The 20275-nt window shown below is 32.9% G+C and overlaps 3 protein-coding genes across 5 annotated transcripts; 2 read left to right on the top strand and 1 right to left on the bottom strand.

Moving 5' to 3' along the window:
* Positions 1-2050: 2050 nt before the first annotated feature.
* Positions 2051-5238, top strand: LOC107940297 (uncharacterized). Of its 3 annotated transcripts, none has more exons than XM_016873731.2 (3): positions 2051-2498; positions 2860-3033; positions 4013-5238. In XM_016873731.2, the coding sequence occupies exons 1-2, from the start codon at positions 2246-2248 to the stop codon at positions 3012-3014; spliced, it is 408 nt and encodes a 135-aa protein (XP_016729220.1). In that variant the 5' UTR covers positions 2051-2245; the 3' UTR covers positions 3015-3033; positions 4013-5238. The 3 variants fall into 3 exon arrangements, with proteins under 3 accessions (XP_016729220.1, XP_016729219.1, XP_040941726.1); XM_016873730.2 differs by having other exon boundaries at positions 3975-5177; XM_041085792.1 differs by lacking the exon at positions 4013-5238 and adding an exon at positions 3657-3968.
* Positions 5094-7395, bottom strand: LOC107940298 (dihydrolipoyllysine-residue acetyltransferase component of acetoin cleaving system). Its single transcript, XM_041084839.1, has 8 exons — positions 7065-7395; positions 6809-6901; positions 6356-6564; positions 6128-6272; positions 5956-6028; positions 5737-5883; positions 5520-5645; positions 5094-5432 (listed from the first exon to the last, which is right to left on the bottom strand). Exons 1-8 carry the CDS (start codon positions 7313-7315, stop codon positions 5343-5345), a joined length of 1134 nt encoding a protein of 377 aa, XP_040940773.1. The 5' UTR covers positions 7316-7395; the 3' UTR covers positions 5094-5342.
* Positions 7396-11138: 3743 nt separating this feature from the next.
* On the top strand, positions 11139-20156 carry LOC107944248 (importin-5). The gene is made up of 20 exons (XM_016878066.2): positions 11139-12566; positions 12912-13115; positions 14047-14151; positions 14266-14331; positions 14423-14587; positions 14938-15012; positions 15097-15251; positions 15856-15991; positions 16076-16145; positions 16254-16381; positions 16482-16538; positions 17028-17213; positions 17321-17413; positions 17537-17622; positions 17709-17775; positions 17863-17929; positions 18001-18137; positions 19140-19231; positions 19339-19405; positions 19572-20156. Exons 1-20 carry the CDS (start codon positions 11355-11357, stop codon positions 19731-19733), a joined length of 3330 nt encoding a protein of 1109 aa, XP_016733555.2. The 5' UTR covers positions 11139-11354; the 3' UTR covers positions 19734-20156.
* The last annotated feature ends 119 nt before the right edge of the window (positions 20157-20275 follow it).

Here is a 20275-nt window from a genome sequence, read left to right on the forward strand (position 1 = left end):
CCTATTTTCTTTTTGGGTTGAATTATCTTTTTAATTATCTCTTAATTTGGCAACACACTCTCAAACACTTACCTAATTAAGAAAAAAATCTAACTGATTTGCATGATATTGTGCTTAGTGATGCTTCTTCCATTTGATTAATGAATTGCCCTAATAGAGTGGGGTAGGGTGATTTTGTTAAATCTATCATCATTCCATAGCGGGTATGTTTTACTCCACCACTAATTTTGTTTCATTATTAATGTATGATTTTGATAATCATTATCACTTTCATTACCACTTTCATGATTTTTTTTAATACATTAGTACGTTTTACTGTCTTAATAATTATATATATAAAGATAAAAATGTAATTTTATATAATGAAACGAGATGGGACAAACAATTATTATAATCGTTCTATATCCACCGTCCAAAACAAAATTCAATGAAAAATTCACTCCATTCAAAATGAATCAGATCAAAATCAATATAGCTATTTTGAATTTGTCATCCCTAAATTGTTTGTATCCTAATTAATGTAGTTCCATGTTTTACCATTAGCTGGTACTTCCGTATGATTATGAGCCTTAAGCCGAAAAAGGACTTAATTTTGGACATAAAATGGATCATCAAAAGATTGTTAGATGGGCCTTGAGTATGGTTGCTGAATAAAATTTAACTTATTCATCAATAAGGTCCATTATATTTCTATTAATATATTTATTTATGGTGTCTAGATTTAGTATCTATTAGATTTTGATTCGATTAGCATCGACATTATTATTAGTGTAAGAGGGCATAGATTCAAGTGCGCTGAAACGTATTATCCTTCTATTTAAGGGTTAGGGAGGGGCTATGAGTAGTTATGATAAAAACTTATAATGAAGTTTGTAATCTCTATCACAGTCGCGAAAAGAGTCGTCCCTTCATTGTGGAAGTTCTTCTCATGAAGATACTGAATGACCGAGGCGTAACTTTCGAGGTCATTTACAAATCCCACCCGGGTTACATAATGAACAACCTCAAAGAGTTTTCATGCTTCATTAAATGAATGCATCAAAACCAGATATTCAATAGGACTAGGATGCATAGCTAACTTGATATTCTTGCCAAAAACAGTTAATACATTTTGAAGTTGTTTCATTTGACAATATTCAAAAATCTCGATGGTACATTTATACGAAATGAGATATTTAGGTGTTGGTTTACTTTCCGGCTTAACACATTTATCTGGCTTACTTTCCAAAATGAGATCTTTAGGTGGTGGGTTAGAATATAGAGCAAAATAGAATAGTTTAGTAATAGGAGAAGCAGAGCTACTTGGGGGTTTTAGTGACTTAACACATTTTGTTTGGAATTGAAGTTCAATTGAAAAAAAAATTCAAAATATTTTGTATATAGTAAATGTTAACTTTGCAACAAATTTAGACTTTTTAATATAGTGATTAAATTGATCCATTTAATAATAGAGGCACTAATTTGAAAAAGAAGAAAACTGGCCTGGGCCTTCCCAATGAAAACCTGAAATTGGTCTATTATAACAGCCATAACCAATGGTGGGTTCTAAGAGCCAGTTCTTCATTGCTTTTGAAAAGTGCTGTGGAAAAGTACTTTTGAGAAGTACTTTTGAAAAGTGTTTTAGAAAAATTTAAGTGCTTGATATTACTGTCAAAAAGTACTTTTAAAAAGTAAAATGTCTATTTTAGACATGATATTATAAAGTAACAAATATGTATTTAAATAATGTTCAAATTAGTTAATATTATGATATTTTAGTAAAAATATAAAAAAATAATTTATTATAACTTATTTTTAATATTTTAATATATAATTTTTATTTTTAATTAATACTTTTAACACATTTGTAAAACTCATATTAAATAATCAAGAAAGAGAACATAAAATAATAACATCAAACACAATTTAAGTCAAAAAGTAAAGTTAAAAAAGTAAAATAACAGCCAAAAGTACTTTTTAAGTGAAAAAGCTAAAATTTACTACTTTTTCATCCCTAAAAAAACTAATCCCAAAAGTTAAAAAAATTATGCCAATGATATGTGTGTGATTTCTTGCTTTTAAGAGATTTTTTACAAAAAGTTCATCCAACACACTAAGTCTTCAATAACAACCCAAAGCCAACAAACATTTGTCCTCGGCAGGTAAGAAACCCTAAATCTATGCCCCCAAATGAAATCAAAGAAACACTGAACAACTTTGAACGGGGAGACACTCGGATACTAAACCTTCTTTTTTTTGGGAAGCCATGAAAAGGGTTTTGTTTAGAGGCATTTCACTCACCACTCACAATTTTCTTCACTCTTGTACCAAAACCAGCCAAAACCCAGTTCACTCGTTCACCCCACTCGCCGCTTCAACTCGGTCTCGACTCAGGCTGCACTCATCCGAATCGGATTCTCCCGTTGAAAAGAAGCCTGACCCTGTTACAGAATCTGCTTCAGTAGCGGAAGGCCATGTCGAGGATGTTGCTTTGCCTGTTGTGCATATGAGTGATAAAGGTAAAAAATGGGTTAAAAAAATATTGGATTCGGGCTTCTATTTGGCAATTTGTTTCTTGTGTTTTTTATTTAGATGATGAGAAAGGAAAGTCAAGATGAATGAACAAGTTTGATTTTTATTTTATTGGTTTGTTATGTTCATGTTAGTCTGGTAAAAAGTCTTAAACTGGGTCTGAGGATTTAATCTGTACTTCTCCTTTGCTGGAATTTACTTTTTTTTATTTGGAAATTATTTGTTTGGTTGTTGAGAAAGGAAGGGAAACTAAATCATGATATATATATTTGTTTGGATAATGAGCAAAGCAAGTGATAGTTTGTTTCTTACTTATATTGTTTGACTTTGTTAGTTGTTTGGTGCCAGAGCTGGAAGCCCGAATCAAGAAGTACTCAGAAGGGAATCTAGAGGCAATCCTTCCAGTTCTTCACGCCATTTTGCAGAGAATGTTAGCTGGGAAGCATGACGAGGCAGATGAATTGCGGAGAAAGCTGAAAACCCATGGTTTTTGCAGAAAATAAGTCTCATTTAGAACCTCGGGTAAGATTTTTTAGTTCGAGCTCGATACGAATTTTCAATGTTTTTATATAAAGAATGAGTTCCTGGTAAAAGGTTTGCATTTCTTGTTATTAGTAAAATTCAATTTTCATTTATTTAATCTCCAATTTCATTTGTGATTCGTTTTGATTTTGTTGATTTAAATTTATTAAATATTATTTTCTTCATTTATGTTATTCATCTTTTAATGGAAAATTTTCAATTTTGATTTATTTAATATCCAATTGCAGTTTAGAATGTCATTTGTTTTGGTTTGGTTATTTTAGATTTGTCAAATGTTTTGTATATATTTGGGTACTATTACAAGTTTAGAAATTAAGTGAGTTGATATAATAATTAGGACTCAAACCTACTAACATAAATTTTCAAGTTCGGACCTAACAATCGGGTCTTTGATACATCGACAATTCTACTTTGAATTAAGAAAGCCAATAATTAAAAATTTCAGGAATTCAATCTTTATATAGATTCGAATTTTAAAATTGGATACACAAATAAGAAATTAAATCAGAAGAAGGAAGTATATGATATGATATGACACAAAATTTCTGTTTTTTAAACAATAAATCGGTGAACTTGTGGTCTTTTTTACAATCTCAATCTAGTAGTGTCGAAGAAACAAAGCTTATTATGAGATAGAACCAGCGTTGCCGGAAAATGGCTTTCGTCGATGCCCGATGATCTCTATCAACCCTTTTAAGCCGTGCCCTCACTTCTTCTTCTTCTTCTTCCTTTCCTTCTCGTTCTCGCCTTACAGTTGCTCTCCTCAACAAAACCCCAGTTTTATCCCCGAAGCAACGAAAATCCTGACCCGAACCAAGACATCCGGGTTCGGCTACTTGCCTTTATATTTGAAAGCCTTATGAAGTCTACCTTGATTTATATTCGAAATGTTACTGAATTAATATTTATCCACTATACAGATAGGAAGGAAGCCTTATGAAGTTATGGTGGTAGACAGGTAGTTCGTATACAAGCAAACTGGGAAGCCTGTCCATACTCTCGAAGAAACTGGTGGTGCTAAATGGTTTTTTGTCCTCAGTACATCGAAGATCTTGTATTGGTGTGAAGAAAAAGGGTACATTTCAAAATTCGAGTTTCTTGGCAGGTGGTGCTACCATTGCTGCTGGAAGATTAGTTGTTGACAATGGCGTCCTTAAGGCAGTTTGGCCACACAGTGGACATTACCGTTCGTTAGAAGAAAACTTTAACGAAAGCTTTAACAACTTCATTTCATTTCTAAGGGAGAACAATGTAGATCTTAACAATGTCAAGGTTAAAAAAGGTACTATTCTTTTTGCAAATGAAAAGAATGTGCTGATTATTGTTGCTGATAATGCTTGTTTTTGTTATATTCAAATGACTCTGGTGGATGAGGAAGGAAACTTGGCTGGCAAGCAAAGAAGCAGTAACCATCTTAGATGTAACTCGTCTGAAGATGACTTTAACTTTGAGGCTGAGGAGATGAATGTCAAAGACTAGATCGATCAAATACTATAGTTGATTCATGGGGAACATGAAGCCGAGTCAAGGAGGTTCCACAGCCTTAGCTGAAAACAATGTAGCTTTTGTGCCTAGTTGTAATAAAGATAATTCGAAGGATTCCTCTTTGGTGGATGGTTATGCAATAGAGGAGAAACCGTTAGTTCAGAACTGGATTGGTATGAAAATCATGCAGATAATGAGGTGGAAGACCCTTCCTGATGAATTGATTCTTCAAAGGGTTAACTCTAAAAGAGGATCCACATGCAAGTGGACTACAGGAGCAGCCTAACAGATCCCAGATTGGTTGTACGAAGAAAAACCCTCGAAACTCCAATTCTGTGCTTGGGAGTAACTGAAGAATTGAGAACCTTGAATTCATCTGTGCTCAAGACGAACATTTTGTGAAAGAGAAGCATCCATTCCTAGAGTGCAGTATTATAAAGGAACACTTGCAGCACAAGTACATTCTCTGTTAGTTCATTCTTTGGGGTGAATAGAAAAGATGATATAGGACTTGCTGTATCATTCTTTTAAAAAACCAGATCTCTGTACACATATTTAAAAAAAATCATCTTGTACCATACTCTTCTACAAAATTTGCTTAACTATTTGAATACAATTGGTCAGGCATTGAAATGCAACATTATGGTACATGTAAAAGGAATTCATAAAGAGAACTTTGGGTTGCTTTTTGACATGCTATATAAATTATGTACAGTGTGGGAGCTTACGATAGCCTTTGCAAAGGAACATTGTGATATATCTATAATGGATAAAGGAGCAGCAACAAAAGCTCCACCGTCTGTTCAAATGGTTGTGGAAGCATTAGCCGGAGATTTAGAATGGCGAGACACGAATGATTCTACTAGTGGATTCACAAGATGTGGAGCTTCATCCTGCATGCACATCAGTAATACAGCAATGAATTATCATATTTGTTAACAGAAAAACCTGCCGAACCATAATTTCATGAGAGAGCAAACCTGAGGGCAGTGGCCAACATTGGGGAGGACGACAAAGTCTTCTACGGTATCAAAATCCCCGTAGGCTCTTCCGAGTTCGATGCTTTCCCATGGATCCTTGTCACCCCATGCTATCAAGACAGGACACTGCAAAAAGAGAGAAACAAGCAACATAAACTAACATGGAAACTGAAGGGAAAAGAAGACGGCATACGAGAAATCTGTTTAAGAAACTTACTTCAACCTGCGGAAGTAATTCCTCAGGCAGGGGACCACCTGAGTAGCATATGAACTCAAGAAAAACATCAACAGCGCCAGTTTCAAGTCCTGGATGTAGGATAATCTGAACTAGTTCTTCGGTCACTTGAGAGGTGTCATGGTAACACTGAAATGAAACACCAGAAGCAATCAAGCAAAGATTTATTCATTTCTTACAAAAGTCATCATAGGATACTACCTGACAAAGAATACTTCTAACAGACTCCGGTGTGGCAACGGATCTGAAGAAAAGTTTGCCGACTGCAGTGTTCCTGCCAAGATATCATTACTACCTGAAAAATCGATATGGCTAGTGCAACATTTCTAAACATGAATGGAAAAATAAAAATGGTTCCATATCGTTTTTTTACCTAAGCAAACTCTGAAATGACGCTATGAAAGGTCTTCCAAACCATGGTTGCTTTTTGACATGAAGCATGCGCAGAGAGATATTTAATAGGAATAAACCCCTACAGATCTCCGGCTTTGCGACTGCAGCTTGAAGGCCAACCAGTCCTACATGATGACACCCATTATTATACCGACATAACTTAAGCATCAAGCATAAAATGTATTAAAACACCAACAAGGGAAATTACCTCCAATAGAGTTACAAATAAAGAAAGCTTTGTCTTTAACCACACTGCTACAAAAATCATTCAATTGGGAACCCCAAGTCTCAAATGTATAGAATGAGTCCCCAACTTCACGAGGATTCGGTTTGTCCGAGTATCCATAGCCAATAAGATCAATTGCATATACCCTATGTGATTTTGCTAGAACAGGAATATTTTTCCTCCAATGATTACTGTAGTAAGCAAGACATTAGAAGAACTGACAATTAAGCATAAACACATGGAATCAAGTTATTTAAAGGAAACCTTTGAAACAAGCAATAATTGATGCACATCTGAAACATGCATAAACAAACTGCACATGCATGCAATGGACAATATGAAAATACAAAAAGCAGAACTATATTGAGCAATGTTGCAATTCACAGAAACCAATCACTTGTTTGCTAATGAGAAGAAAAATTCAATTATGCAGACCTGTTTGCTCCAAAACCATGTACTAAAACCAAGGCAGGACCGCTACTTCCAGAACACTGATAGCGAATAGAATAGCCCTTCCAGTTCCATGTACTACAGAAACAATAGATACAATGCAACAACATCAAAAAATTAAAGAAAAATTTAGGGTTTTTTAAATCATAATTTACCATCCTTAGAAGGCAACAGCAAAATTCCCTCTAGAAAGCTAAAAAGTTAAAAACAGCTCAAGTAGAAAGAGAAAGAAAAAAGATACAAAAGAGTACCAAGAATGAATTGAGGCTGAGGGTCGGTGCTATTGGTGTTGGCCTTATGGTGAAGTTGGCCACCCGTGGCGGTGGTGGGGTGATCACTTGAAAGGGAGCATAGAAGGAAGCCATTAGGCCTGAACCAAGAAAGGTTGAGAGTGGGGGTGGGAACATGGGTTCTTGCAATGGAGGAGAATGGGAATTCTGGTTTGGAGAAGGGGAGGGTGAGAGAGTTGAACGTTGCTGCTGCCATTAGCATTTAGCCGAGAGAAACAAGGGGAGTGGGTGTTGGCAGTTGCTTCTGCATTGGGAGGACCCTGAGGACTAGTGGTTAACAAAGGGAAAGGGGGTGTTATTATTAACCAATGTTGGGTGTTGGTCCACGTAGCTGATATGAAATTCTCATATATTAGAATGTGCATGCCATCTGCAATTTTTTTACTTATTTTTATATTAAATTTGTTTAATATATTATTTGATTTTACATTTTAATATGATATTTATTTTTTATTTAATTTGATACACATATTTAATAAAAATTATATATTTTAGTTTAGATCTATATAAATTTAATTTTTTAAATATATTGTTCATGTTTTGTTATAGATAAATAATTATCAAACATATTTTCATGTTTTTATTATTAAAAACATTTTTTTCTATTTATGATATGCACCTTCTATTTTTTAAAATAAGAAACTAAAACTTATTTTTTTAATAACAAAATTTTCAAAAATAAAATAAAATATTAATTTTAAATTAATTTAATCTATTCAACAGTTTAACAAACAAACCTTACTTATTTTTGAATATTGTACTAATTTTTTTGCATGTTAAAAAAACAGTAATCTCTTTTAATCAATAATTATTTTTCTTTGAATGCCAGAATTGAGTAAAACAATTAATTCATAAAATAGAAAATATATATTTGCAAAATTACATTTGTAATTTCATTTAAAAATAAAAATAATTTTATCTAGTTTCCTTTAAAAATATTATTTCATATATCGTCACTAAAGTACAACAAATTGCTAGTTAAAATTACAATTGTCGAGAGAGGTTAAATCTCGAACCTTCAACGAAAGGTATTATTCTACTAAAAGAATTTGTCTCTTTTAAGGAATGCCTCGGTTGATGTAAATGTTGTATATAATATATAGATAATGTATTATATATTATATAAAATATTTTTCAAATAAAATATATACTATTAAAGTTTTATAATATTTATAAAATAGAAAACAATCATGTATATGCATATAATTTATGTTATTATTATTTGAATTATTAATTGGTGTTATTTAGGGGAATAGAAACTCTAATCACCATTTCTTATTTATTTTTATTATTATATAAAATATATAATTTTAATTTTGATAACAATCTAATAAATACATAATAAATAATAGAAATAGATACTGATATAATTAATAAATTTCTAATTTTATTAATGTGATTATTGCTTAAAATATAATTTTTAATTATTTATAAATTTATTTTAATATCTTTAATGATAATTTTAAATTTTTTTAATTATCATCTCATTGTCTCCATTTAAACTCAAACACATGCAACATTAGGTTAAATTATATTTAAGGTAACTAAACTTAGTAAATTTATGTTGTAGTCATTTAGGCCATTTGAATATTTTAAAATTTTAAATAGGAAAGGTAAAATTATATTTTAGCCCTCCTAAAAATGATAAATTTTTATTTAATCCTTTAAAATTTATAAAAATATAGGCCATTTAAATGGTGAAATTGTATTTTTACTATCGTAAAAATTGAAATTAAAACTTGGCCCCCTAATTTCTTTTTGTCTTCGCCCAGGATTGGATTATTCAAAAGTTTTTATTGAAGTTACTAGGTTATTGAGTTTTTTCTTTTTCAAAGTTTGGTTAACGAATTTCAAGCGATGATTCGGCGATCAGTACCCATCAACTAGTAGAAAAACATACATTAGTTTCAAGTCGATTTGATGACTAGTGTGAGTGATCGAATAAGAAATCTGTTTGAATTTTGGTTCATAAATTCATGATGTTTAAAGTTGTTTTTATGAAAATAAAAAGAACTATAGAAAAGAAAATGAATTAGAGCTTTTGATTGGTTTAGACTATAAGAGCATAAAATGTTATACAACAATAATTTTAACGGTCCAATGACTTAAATAAAAATTTCTGAATAGTTGAACGAACATTATAAATTTTTAAAATTGAATAACTAAAACTTTTTTAAATACCATAAATCTAAAAAGTAAATAGTGAAATTTGAAAATAAATAAATAAGTGTAAAATATTTAACCGATGATATAATTTTAAAAAACAAATAAAATAAAATAAATGTGAATTCTATCAAGTGATAAATAGATATTATTAAAAAGATTTTATAAGAGAATTATCTAAATTACTAAACACATTTTAAAAATAAAATTACTAAAAATATTAAATTTTAATTAATTAAAAAAAATTCAAATGGCTAAAAAGACGCGCAATAAATTGATAAAATTAATCAAAAGAAAATAAATAATATAAAATAATGAAAGGTGGCCAATACTGGTCCTTGTCATTTTTAGCGGGAAGATTGTAAAGTGATAAAGCAAAAAAGGAGCAGCTAAAGCTACGGGCCGTTCACGCATCACCTGATCTGTCAAAAATTAATACTTTATTCACTCATAAGTAAATAATTATTAGATTATTTTAAAAATAAATATATTTATTAAAAAATTATGTAAAATGATAAAGTTTAAGTAATTTTTTTTGGATTTTTATTAAGTTTAGATAAAAATATAAAAATATAAAAATATAAAAACATATTTATAATAATATAATTTATTTTGTAAAAAGTATGCTTTTTAATTTTTTTTAAATGAATGATAATATAGATATATTATTGGTTTAATATGTCATTTGATACTTGAGTTTGATATATTTTTTAATGTAATAGTTATGTTATTTTTTTATTCAATTTTGGTACCAAAGATAATGATCTTAACTTTTTAGTGTTTAATTTGAGCTCTAGGATGGATTTAATGAAAGTTAATTACTAATATTATTAGATTTAAATATTTCATGAATTTATTAATAGAATAAATTTAGTTTTAATTATGAGTTTATTTAATTTGTTAAGCACAATCCGATAAATCATGGCTTAATTCAGTTTTTAGAGTTGATTTGTAATCAACTCTAAAAACCGAATTGAACATTAAAAAAAATTAACACATTGGGTCAAAAAAAACATAGGTATCACATTAAAAAAAGATGTTAAATTGAAATACCAAATTTTGCATTAAGCTTATATTATTTGCAATTTATCTATACAATATATTAAATGTCGGATTAAGTTAATTTTACTTATTAATCGAGTTTCAATTAAAAAATTACCAAATATTCTATATTTTATAAAATAATTTTTTATACACCATAGTTTTTTTATTTATATATTTGACATTAATTGTATTTTATAAGAATTAAAGTGTGTGATGAATAAAAAATAGAAGCAAATAAGGACACTGTACTGTAATCATGATGACACGTAAGGATACCAGCTAAGCTAAGCTTCCAAACTTCTTTTATTTTTATTTGGTATTATAACTTATTTGATCCTCTACTTTTTAAAAATATCATTTTAACCCTTTATTTTTTTATTTCTTTAAATATTTAAACTTGTGTTTTTATTAAATCATCCTAAAATAAATGAAAAGTTAACTTTTTTTTAATTTTCCTAATGTTATATATACGTGGATTGTCATGTAAATAACACATTAGCATTTAACAAATTTTTTTAAAATTTAGAACTTCATAAAAATTATAAAAATATTTTTAAAAATTAAAAATTATTTTAAAAATTATAAAATATTAAAAAATGTTTTTTAATAATCTAAATTTTAAAAAATTAATTAAATTCTGAAATGTTATTAACATGATATACCATATTAGCAAAGTTAACAAATATTAAATGTCTCATTCATTTTAAGGTAAATTGATTAAAATACAAATTTAAAGACTAAAAAGAGAAAACAAAAATAAATAAAGGACTAAATGTTTTATTTTTATTTTCATTTTTGTTGTCAACCCTAATTGGCGCGCTCTCTTAAAATCCCTCATTTCTCTCTTTCCCACACTCCTCCTAAAACCCTCTCAGCCACCCCCCCTCTCTCTCTGTCACACACAGCAGCCAAGCAAACGCAGAATACACGCATAAAAAGGGAGAGAGGAATCAATTTAACCATCCTCTTCTTCATCTTCATCTTCATCTTCATCGCTGTTATCGATCATCTTCTTCGCCGCCGCCGTCGCCACCATGGACCAGCAATCTCAGCTCGCTGTCATCTTAGGATCCGACCCGGTCCCATTCGAAACCTTAATCTCTCACTTGATGTCATCTTCCAACGAGCAACGTTCACACGCCGAGGCTTTATTCAATGTTTGCAAGCAATCTGATCCTGATGCTCTCTGCCTCCGCCTTGCTCACCTTCTTCAGGTCTGTGCTCAACCGGATACTCGTGCCATGGCTGCTATTCTCCTTCGTAAGCTGTTGACTCGTGATGATTCCTATATCTGGCCTCGTCTCAACGTTTCCACTCATTCCTCTATCAAATCTGTGCTCTTGAATCAAATCCAAGTCGAAACTGCTCAATCTTTGTCTAAAAAGTTATGCGATACTGTTTCGGAGCTTGCTTCTAGTATTTTGCCGGAGAACGGATGGCCAGAGCTGTTGCCGTTTATGTTTCAATGTGTTTCTTCCGATTCCCCTAGATTACAGGAGTCTGCTTTTTTGATATTTGCGCAGTTGAGTCAGTATATTGGTGATGTGTTGACTCCTTTCATAAAGGATCTGCACACTGTTTTCTTGAAGTGTTTGAGTGGAAATTCTAATGCGGATGTCAAAATCGCGGCCTTGAATGCGGTTATCAATTTTATTCAGTGCTTGACCAGCTCATCTGATCGGGATAGGTTTCAGGATCTTTTACCAGCAATGATGAAGACCTTGACGGAGGCTTTGAATAACGGGAATGAGGCTACGGCTCAGGAGGCGCTAGAGTTGTTGATTGAGTTGGCAGAGATGGAGCCTCGGTTTCTTAGGAGGCAGATTGTTGATGTGGTGGGTTCTATGCTGCAGATTGCGGAGGCAGAATCACTTGAGGAAGGAACTCGTCACTTGGCAATTGAATTTGTAGTTACCTTGGCAGAGGCCAGGGAACGGGCTCCCGGAATGATGAGGAAGCTGCCTCAGTTTATTAGTAGATTATTTGCAATATTGATGAGATTGTTGCTTGATATTGAGGATGACGCAGCGTGGCACACTGCAGAAGTTGAGGATGAGGATGCTGGAGAAACTAGCAATTACGCTGTGGGACAGGAATGTTTGGATCGTCTAGCAATTTCCTTAGGTGGAAATACTATTGTTCCTGTTGCATCTGAGCAATTTTCAACTTATTTAGCTGCTCCTGAGTGGCAAAAGCATCATGCTGCGTTGATTGCCCTTGCACAGATTGCCGAGGGTTGTTCCAAGGTATAGATGTAGCACTTTTAAGCACTAGCACTGTTATTTACGAATGACATTATTGTTATGTCCAACACCGGAAATGGACCAATAAAATTTGCTTCCAACTATGGCTGTAAATGCATGTATTTTCCATTTATTACTTATGGCTGTAAATGCATGTATTTTCCATTTATTACTTGAACAATGAGCTATAATTTGTTTAGTATCTCTTGATTCTGGTGGTTTTAACCATAACTTTTCTTGAGGATTCAGTTCATGTTTTGAAAGGGAAATAAAAAAAAGATCACATTGTGTAGAGTTTGGACATGTTCCCTGTTTTTGTTGAATTTTAATTTGCTGCTGTACTTGCAGGTTATGGTTAAAAATCTGGAACAAGTGGTTTCTATGGTTTTGAACTCCTTTAACCATTCTCATCCCCGTGTGAGGTGGGCAGCTATTAATGCAATCGGGCAATTGTCTACCGACTTGGGTCCTGATTTGCAGAACCAATATCACCAAAGAGTATTGCCTGCCTTAGCAGCGGCTATGGATGACTTCCAAAATCCTAGAGTACAGGTTAGTTACAAATGTATAAAATTTACCTCAGGGCTATAGATTATGCTTTTAACCGTTGCTAACTATTATTCCTCTGCCCTTTACATAGAGATAATGTGTCTACCTGATCTTTCCCTTTCTTTCTGTGTTTGCATGGTATAATTGATACCTCTCTCCCCCCACCCATAAACATCATTTATCCAGCTTGTTTCTGTAATTTCCTCCTTCTAAAGTTGTCAATGCATGCACATGGTGTCTCTATGGTGCATCGCTTGCTTTAGTTAATGCTTAATTAAGTGGATGTCTCCTTATTTGTTTATATAATTTACTTTAGTCATCAATAAAAACTTGCTAAATTTCCAGTTTGGAACATTTCAACTTGTTACTAGCAGATTATTTTCATCACTCTTTAGAATCCATTTATGGTCATTATGCCAAATTTCTAAATGGTCAAAAGATATGTTATGTTATCAAATAATGGCCACAAAGTTGTTAGATTTCGTTGTACAATTCTCTATCTTGCTTCTTCTTGAAAGACAAAAGGGAACTTCTATTTTTGCTAGCATTTATACAGATTAATTTCTAAAATGGTGGATGCATTTGCAAGAGCCTGAGAATGGATTGTGAAGGGAATTAATTGATTGGAGAGTGGATGCTGCATCATGATTTCCTGATTATTTTATGAATTTTCTTGTGGCGGGGGGGGGGTGGGAATCCTTGTTTATGTGTTCATGTGGATATTGAGTTGATGAATGATGCTTAGTTACCTTTTATTGAGGAAACTGAAGTAGCTAGCTTGTGCTCCTTTTTGTATGAACGTTTAACAGTCTTATTATGTTGTAAAGAGTTTTTTCCCTACCTTATTTCATGCTGGTTAGGTATTTGCATGTTCAAGATTTTTCTGTTTATTTTGTATAACAGTTGATTTTGCTATATATAATTGTCTTAACAGGCCCATGCTGCTTCAGCTGTGCTCAACTTCAGTGAGAATTGCACTCCAGAAATTTTAACACCTTACTTAGATGGAATTGTTAGCAAATTGCTTGTACTTTTACAGGTATGAGTTATGACAGTTGGAGTTATAAATATCACATCAAGAATGATGAATCAATTTTATTAAAGGAGTTTTTTGTTTGTTTTTTGGGTTTTTAACATAAGATATAACATGCAGAATGGGAAACAAATGGTGCAAGAAGGGGCCTTGACTGCATTGGCATCAGTTGCTGACTCATCTCAGGTATAGATTTTGCCCTAAAGAAAGCTATATTAATCATGAATTTATATATATTTTTCTAGATGACTCAGTTTGACAGTATGGGGGTTTGCAGGAGCACTTCCAAAAATACTATGATGCGGTTATGCCTTACCTGAAAGCTATCTTGGTGAATGCAACTGACAAATCTAATCGTATGCTTCGTGCCAAATCCATGGAGTGTATTAGTCTTGTTGGAATGGCTGTTGGAAAGGAGAAGTTCAGAGATGATGCTAAGCAGGTTGGTACAAGTGTAAAAGCGCCATTCCTGTGTCAAATTGTTTTCTTTTCCTCTTCTAGTTATTTTCTTATATCTCAGAAGTCATGGATGGTTAAGATATTTGAGTTTAGTGATACCATTAGTTAGGGAGTGTAATGGTGCAATTTGGAGCAAGTATCTGCCTTCCCCCTGTGACTTTTGTAATTTGTAGCATATATTTTTCTTTTTCTTTCATCTCATTACTGTTTAATTTCATTATACTGTAAAATTTATTAATTATATTGATATTTCCACCAAGTGTTTACATCTTGTTTTGTTCTTTCATCAAATATAAGCTTACCTTTTATTGTATCCTTCTTCCTTATTGCAAGGTTATGGAAGTGCTAATGTCATTGCAAGGATCCCAAATGGAAACAGATGACCCGACAACAAGTTACATGCTGCAAGTATGCCCATAGCACAGGAACTGCTTAGACAATATCTTTCACATTTTATTTGTCCTTGCTTATGATTATATGACCTTATTACAGGCATGGGCCAGACTTTGCAAGTGTTTGGGACAAGACTTCCTCCCTTACATGAGTGTTGTCATGCCTCCCCTTCTCCAGTCTGCTCAACTGAAGCCAGATGTGACTATTACATCTGCAGATTCAGATAATGATATCGAGGACTCTGATGATGAAAGGTTATACTTTGTTACTGTTTTAAATAAATTTGCCAGTAACGACATAAATGTCAATACATGCATGTATATTTTTTTTATCCTCATTTGTAGTAAAAAACTCTTTTCTCATGTCTTCTACTTCTCTATATTTTCATTCAAAAACATAAACAATCTTAGAAACACACACCCATGCTTGCATGTGCACAGACACTGCATGTACACGTAAAGAATCCTAGCCTTAGCTGTGTTCATCCATGGATGGTTGGCTGGCTTATAGCAATTTCATTCTGAGCAGTATTATTTGGTACAATTTGTTACTATTTTAGAATTACGCCAATAAGTAACTTGAATGTTGATACATTCATCTGTATCTTGTTTATCCTTCCATCATTTGTATAGGCCAAGGCTCAATCTCCTCTCCTCCCCCTTCTCTTTTCTACTTCTCTCTATGCTACACAAAAATACATACAAAGATGATCTAAGAAATTCCTGCTCATGCTCATGTCTGCAAACACCACATTGACACACAGACTTCTGGCGGGACTGTGTTGGCTTAGAGAAATAGAATGTTATTTTGTAATATGTTTTGTGTTATAGTAAGGTATGTCTGGTATTGTATGTTCAGTATGGAAACCATTACCCTCGGGGATAAAAGAATTGGGATCAAGACTAGCGTCCTGGAGGAAAAGGCAACAGCATGTAACATGCTTTGTTGCTATGCTGATGAGTTGAAGGAAGGATTTTTTCCTTGGATTGATCAGGTGTGTTTCAATTCAATGTATTGGGTTATTATTCTCGACTTTCTAGCAATGTGATACTAGCAAAATGGTGGACATATGGTACAGGTTGCCCCGACTCTAGTTCCTCTTCTTAAATTTTATTTCCACGAAGAAGTTAGAAAAGCTGCTGTTTCAGGTAGAATGGTTATGATATACTGTTTCTCTTTTACTTAAAATGTTTTCCTTTTCAAGTTTGTTAGGCTTCTATTAATTGTCTTGGCCATTTCTTTTATTTTGTTTGTAGCTATGCCAGAGTTATTGCGTTCTGCAAAATTAGCTGTGGAGAAGGGAATGGCTCAAGGGCGTAATGAGACCTATGTAAAGCAATTGTCTGATTACGTTATTCCGGCTCTAGTGGAGGCATTGCATAAGGTTATTGTTGTTTGTTCTTAGGAGTATTCATGTATCGAAACTTGCATTATTGATATGTTGTTTGTCATAGATGAAAACTTAAATTACCACATTCTTGCAGGAACCTGATACGGAAATATGTGCAAGCATGTTAGATGCATTGAATGAATGTGTACAGGTTTGTGCTGTTATTAAATGAAGTTAATTATGAAGTGTCTCTTTTTTTCACTGTTTTCTGTTTGAAATTATTCTGCTTTTGAATGAATTTTATTGAGCAAGAGATGGTTAGAATTTATTTAAATAAATAAAAACAAGGATGGTTACTTGAACTTAATATGGTATTTTAACATTCGCTAATAAGTTGAACTGATTCCTCAATTAAACCTGTCGTGTCTGTTAAAACTAATATTTCCTGGCTGTCTACGAGCTCTTGTTTCTCTCTCCTTTAGTCAATATATGTGACTTAAGTATTTGAGAAAACATTTCAGAGCTCCATTCCTGGCCTTTTTCTTTCATTCATTTTGGTTCACATGTATCAGTACCTTTGATAAGAGATTGTTTATAATATATGAAGTACTAAGTCTTCATGCCCAATGTCTGAGAACTTTTTTTGTACTAACTACTAAGTGTTTAGCCCCAATGTCTGAGAACAATTTTTCTCTTTCAGATCTCTGGTCCTCTGCTAGATGAAAGTCAAGTTAGGTCTATTGTGGATGAGATAAAGCAAGTAATCACAGCTAGTGCTAGCAGAAAAAGTGAGAGAGCTGAAAGAGCCAAAGCTGAAGACTTTGATGCTGAGGAGGGAGAGTTGATTAAAGAGGAAAATGAACAAGAGGAAGAAGTTTTTGACCAAGTACGAAAATAAAAGCCATGATATAAAGCACAAAAATGACAAGCTAATATTTATTTATCTGTTATTATCCTTTTCGGATCCATTAAAGCATCCTTTTCTGCTTCCAGGTGGGTGAAATCTTGGGAACTTTGATCAAAACATTTAAAGCCTCTTTCCTGCCTTTCTTTGATGAGCTATCTTCTTATCTTACTCCTATGTGGGTGAGTTCCAAGAAAGTTGTCTCTTGTTTCCAAAATCAGTTCTTGAGGAACGTCCAGAGTAAAAAAGTTCTTTCCTGAAGTATGCTCATATATTTCTCTATCTTTGTATGTTGTATAATACAGGGCAAAGATAAGACACCTGAAGAAAGAAGAATTGCAATATGTATTTTTGATGATGTTGCCGAACAGTGTCGTGAGGCAGCTTTAAAGTAAGCTGCCTAATTTTCTTATACTTGTTATTATCATAGAAGAATCATTTGATGCAATTGCTTATTGCTGTAATTTGGTTGAACAGATATTATGACACATATCTTCCTTTCATATTGGAGGCTTGCAATGATGAGAACCCAGATGTGCGACAGGTATGTATTTTCTTAGTTCTGGCAACCAAAGTGCTATGGATTGTTGAGACTTGAGATTGAATTAAATATTATGATTTTATGTTCCAGGCTGCAGTATATGGGCTTGGTGTTTGTGCAGAATTTGGTGGACCTGTATTTAAGCCACTTGTTGGAGGTAAACTTTGCTTTATGGTCTATAACGTGGTTATTTCTTGTATAGAATAACATATTTGTGTCTTTTTCCAGAGGCTTTATCAAGGTTAAATGCTGTAATTCGACATCCTAATGCTTCGCAACCTGAAAATGTTATGGCATATGATAATGCTGTTTCTGCTTTGGGAAAAATATGTCTGTTCCACCGAGACAGTATTGATGCAACTCAGGTATGGCAGGCCATAAAATCATCTTTCCAAGTTATTTTTCCCTTTTGATATGAAAGGAAAAATCTGTGGTTTGCATTAAAAAAAAGCACATTTCTGAGCTGTTGTTTGAAGTCCCCAAATGTATCTACCTGTTAAAGCCAGTGCCATGTCTTATGTACAATGGGCCATACTGTTCTCTATGTTTGTGCTTGAAACTATTGCACATTTTAATATTCTAATCAACTCTTAGGGTAGAGGAGAGCCTTGGTGGAATTGAAGAGCACATTTTTTCTCCCCTCTTCATTTTTTGTTAGTGGCTGCAAAAGTAAATTAAAGCGTTTTTTGACATGTTCATGGATGCACAGTGTTACGTATAATATAGTTTTGTGTATACATAGCTGAGCATCAAATTAAGAACCATTGTCTCTAAAAGGTAAGTTGATGGCCTTCTCGATGGTTTTTCCAAGGTTTTCAATAATCCTAACAAACATTTTTCTTTTCTATGTTGTAAAAATGGTCATACCAGTAAATTTTAACTCTTATCAGTTTGGATTTAGTGCTGTTTTCTAAGAGATGTAAATATTTGAACAAGATGAACATCTTCATAGAAAGTTTAAACAATTGAAACATTCTAGTACCACTGGTGCATGATGATGCAGTTTGATATAGTCACTAAACAACTCTCCTTCCTCTCAGATAAATATATGCTTTTCTAATAGACATTACCCTGAATTGGTATATTCCTAGGGCATCCATATCTTATGTTACATTAGATATAATGCTTTATTGTGGATCATTTTATATTGCTGGGGAGTGTTGCTTGTGGATCTTCTCTATGTATTAATACACAGAGATATTTTACAACTTCAGATAGAGTCAGTTCTGTATACACTTCTTTTGATCTGCATTGCATTTTTCACATAAGTAATACTGGTTGCTTATGTCTTAAAAGCTTATTTGATGTTTTATTTTTGTTTTCTTAATGTTTGCTTTGCCTTGCGCACAACCTTTTGTGTTTGGTAGGTTGTTCCTGCATGGTTAAACTGCCTGCCAATAAAAGGTGATCTGATTGAAGCCAAAGTTGTTCATGAACAACTTTGTTCAATGGTTGAGAGGTTAGATCAGCTTTTTTTTAGCTAACCTTGTCTCATTTCAGGTTTTTTTTTTGGCTTCAATATTTTGTTAATGCCCATTATTAACAATGTCTCTAATATGTGTTCAGGTCCGACAATGAAGTTTTGGGTCCCAACCATAATTTCCTTCCTAAGATTGTTTCAGTTTTTGCTGAGGTAAAATTTCAACTTACCTTATCAAACTCTTCTTAACATAAAGGTTAATTCTTATTTGAATTGCTTGTTCTGAACAAACAATTCAAATAAGAATTGTGGCTATCTGTTCTGTTTATGCGGTTTGGTTTTTATGGTGCATTTGATGAAATCTACTGCTGTTGTGTAGGTTTTATGTGGTAAGGATTTAGCCACAGAACAAACCGCAAGTAGGATGGTGAATCTACTGAGGCAACTTCAACAGACTTTACCACCAGCAGCATTGGCTTCAACTTTATCATCTTTGCAGCCGCAACAACAGCTTGCTTTACAATCCATCCTCTCCTCCTAGTTAATATTGGCTCAATACTCATCCGTCTTGTGCATCAATATGCATATATTTATTTTATATACCAAATTCTTTTCACGGAGAAGGTTCCCTTTGTTTTTGCATCATGTTCTTTTTACTCCCTCGGTGATTGAAATGAACTTTCCTCCCCAGATATATAAATTTTATAGAATGTGTATATCATGAAAGTATCTATTTATGGAACAAGAAGCGAGAGTGGTGATTCGTGTGGTTGGTGAGCATATTTTTTGTGTTAAAAAAGTGCATTTAGGTTTGAGAAGTCGATGTTCTTGTAGCAGTTTTGGTCTCATGTGTGTCTCTTCGTTTCAAATTTTACAGAGAATTTGGATTGTAATTCTTTCATTATGCTTGCAATTTGGATCATAAAAAAGAACAATAATATTATGTGTTGTCGGTTTTCTAATATGTTTATATTTGCATTTTCTTTTTGGTCAATTCTCATCAATTAGTCCTTGAATTATTTTTATATTCTAATTTGGTCATTTTAGTATACTTTTTTAAGGAATGTGGTGTGTACGAACTGG

The sequence above is a fragment of the Gossypium hirsutum genome, chromosome A13, assembly GCF_007990345.1.
Source record: "Gossypium hirsutum isolate 1008001.06 chromosome A13, Gossypium_hirsutum_v2.1, whole genome shotgun sequence".
In the NCBI taxonomy this organism is placed as follows: domain Eukaryota; kingdom Viridiplantae; phylum Streptophyta; class Magnoliopsida; order Malvales; family Malvaceae; genus Gossypium; species Gossypium hirsutum.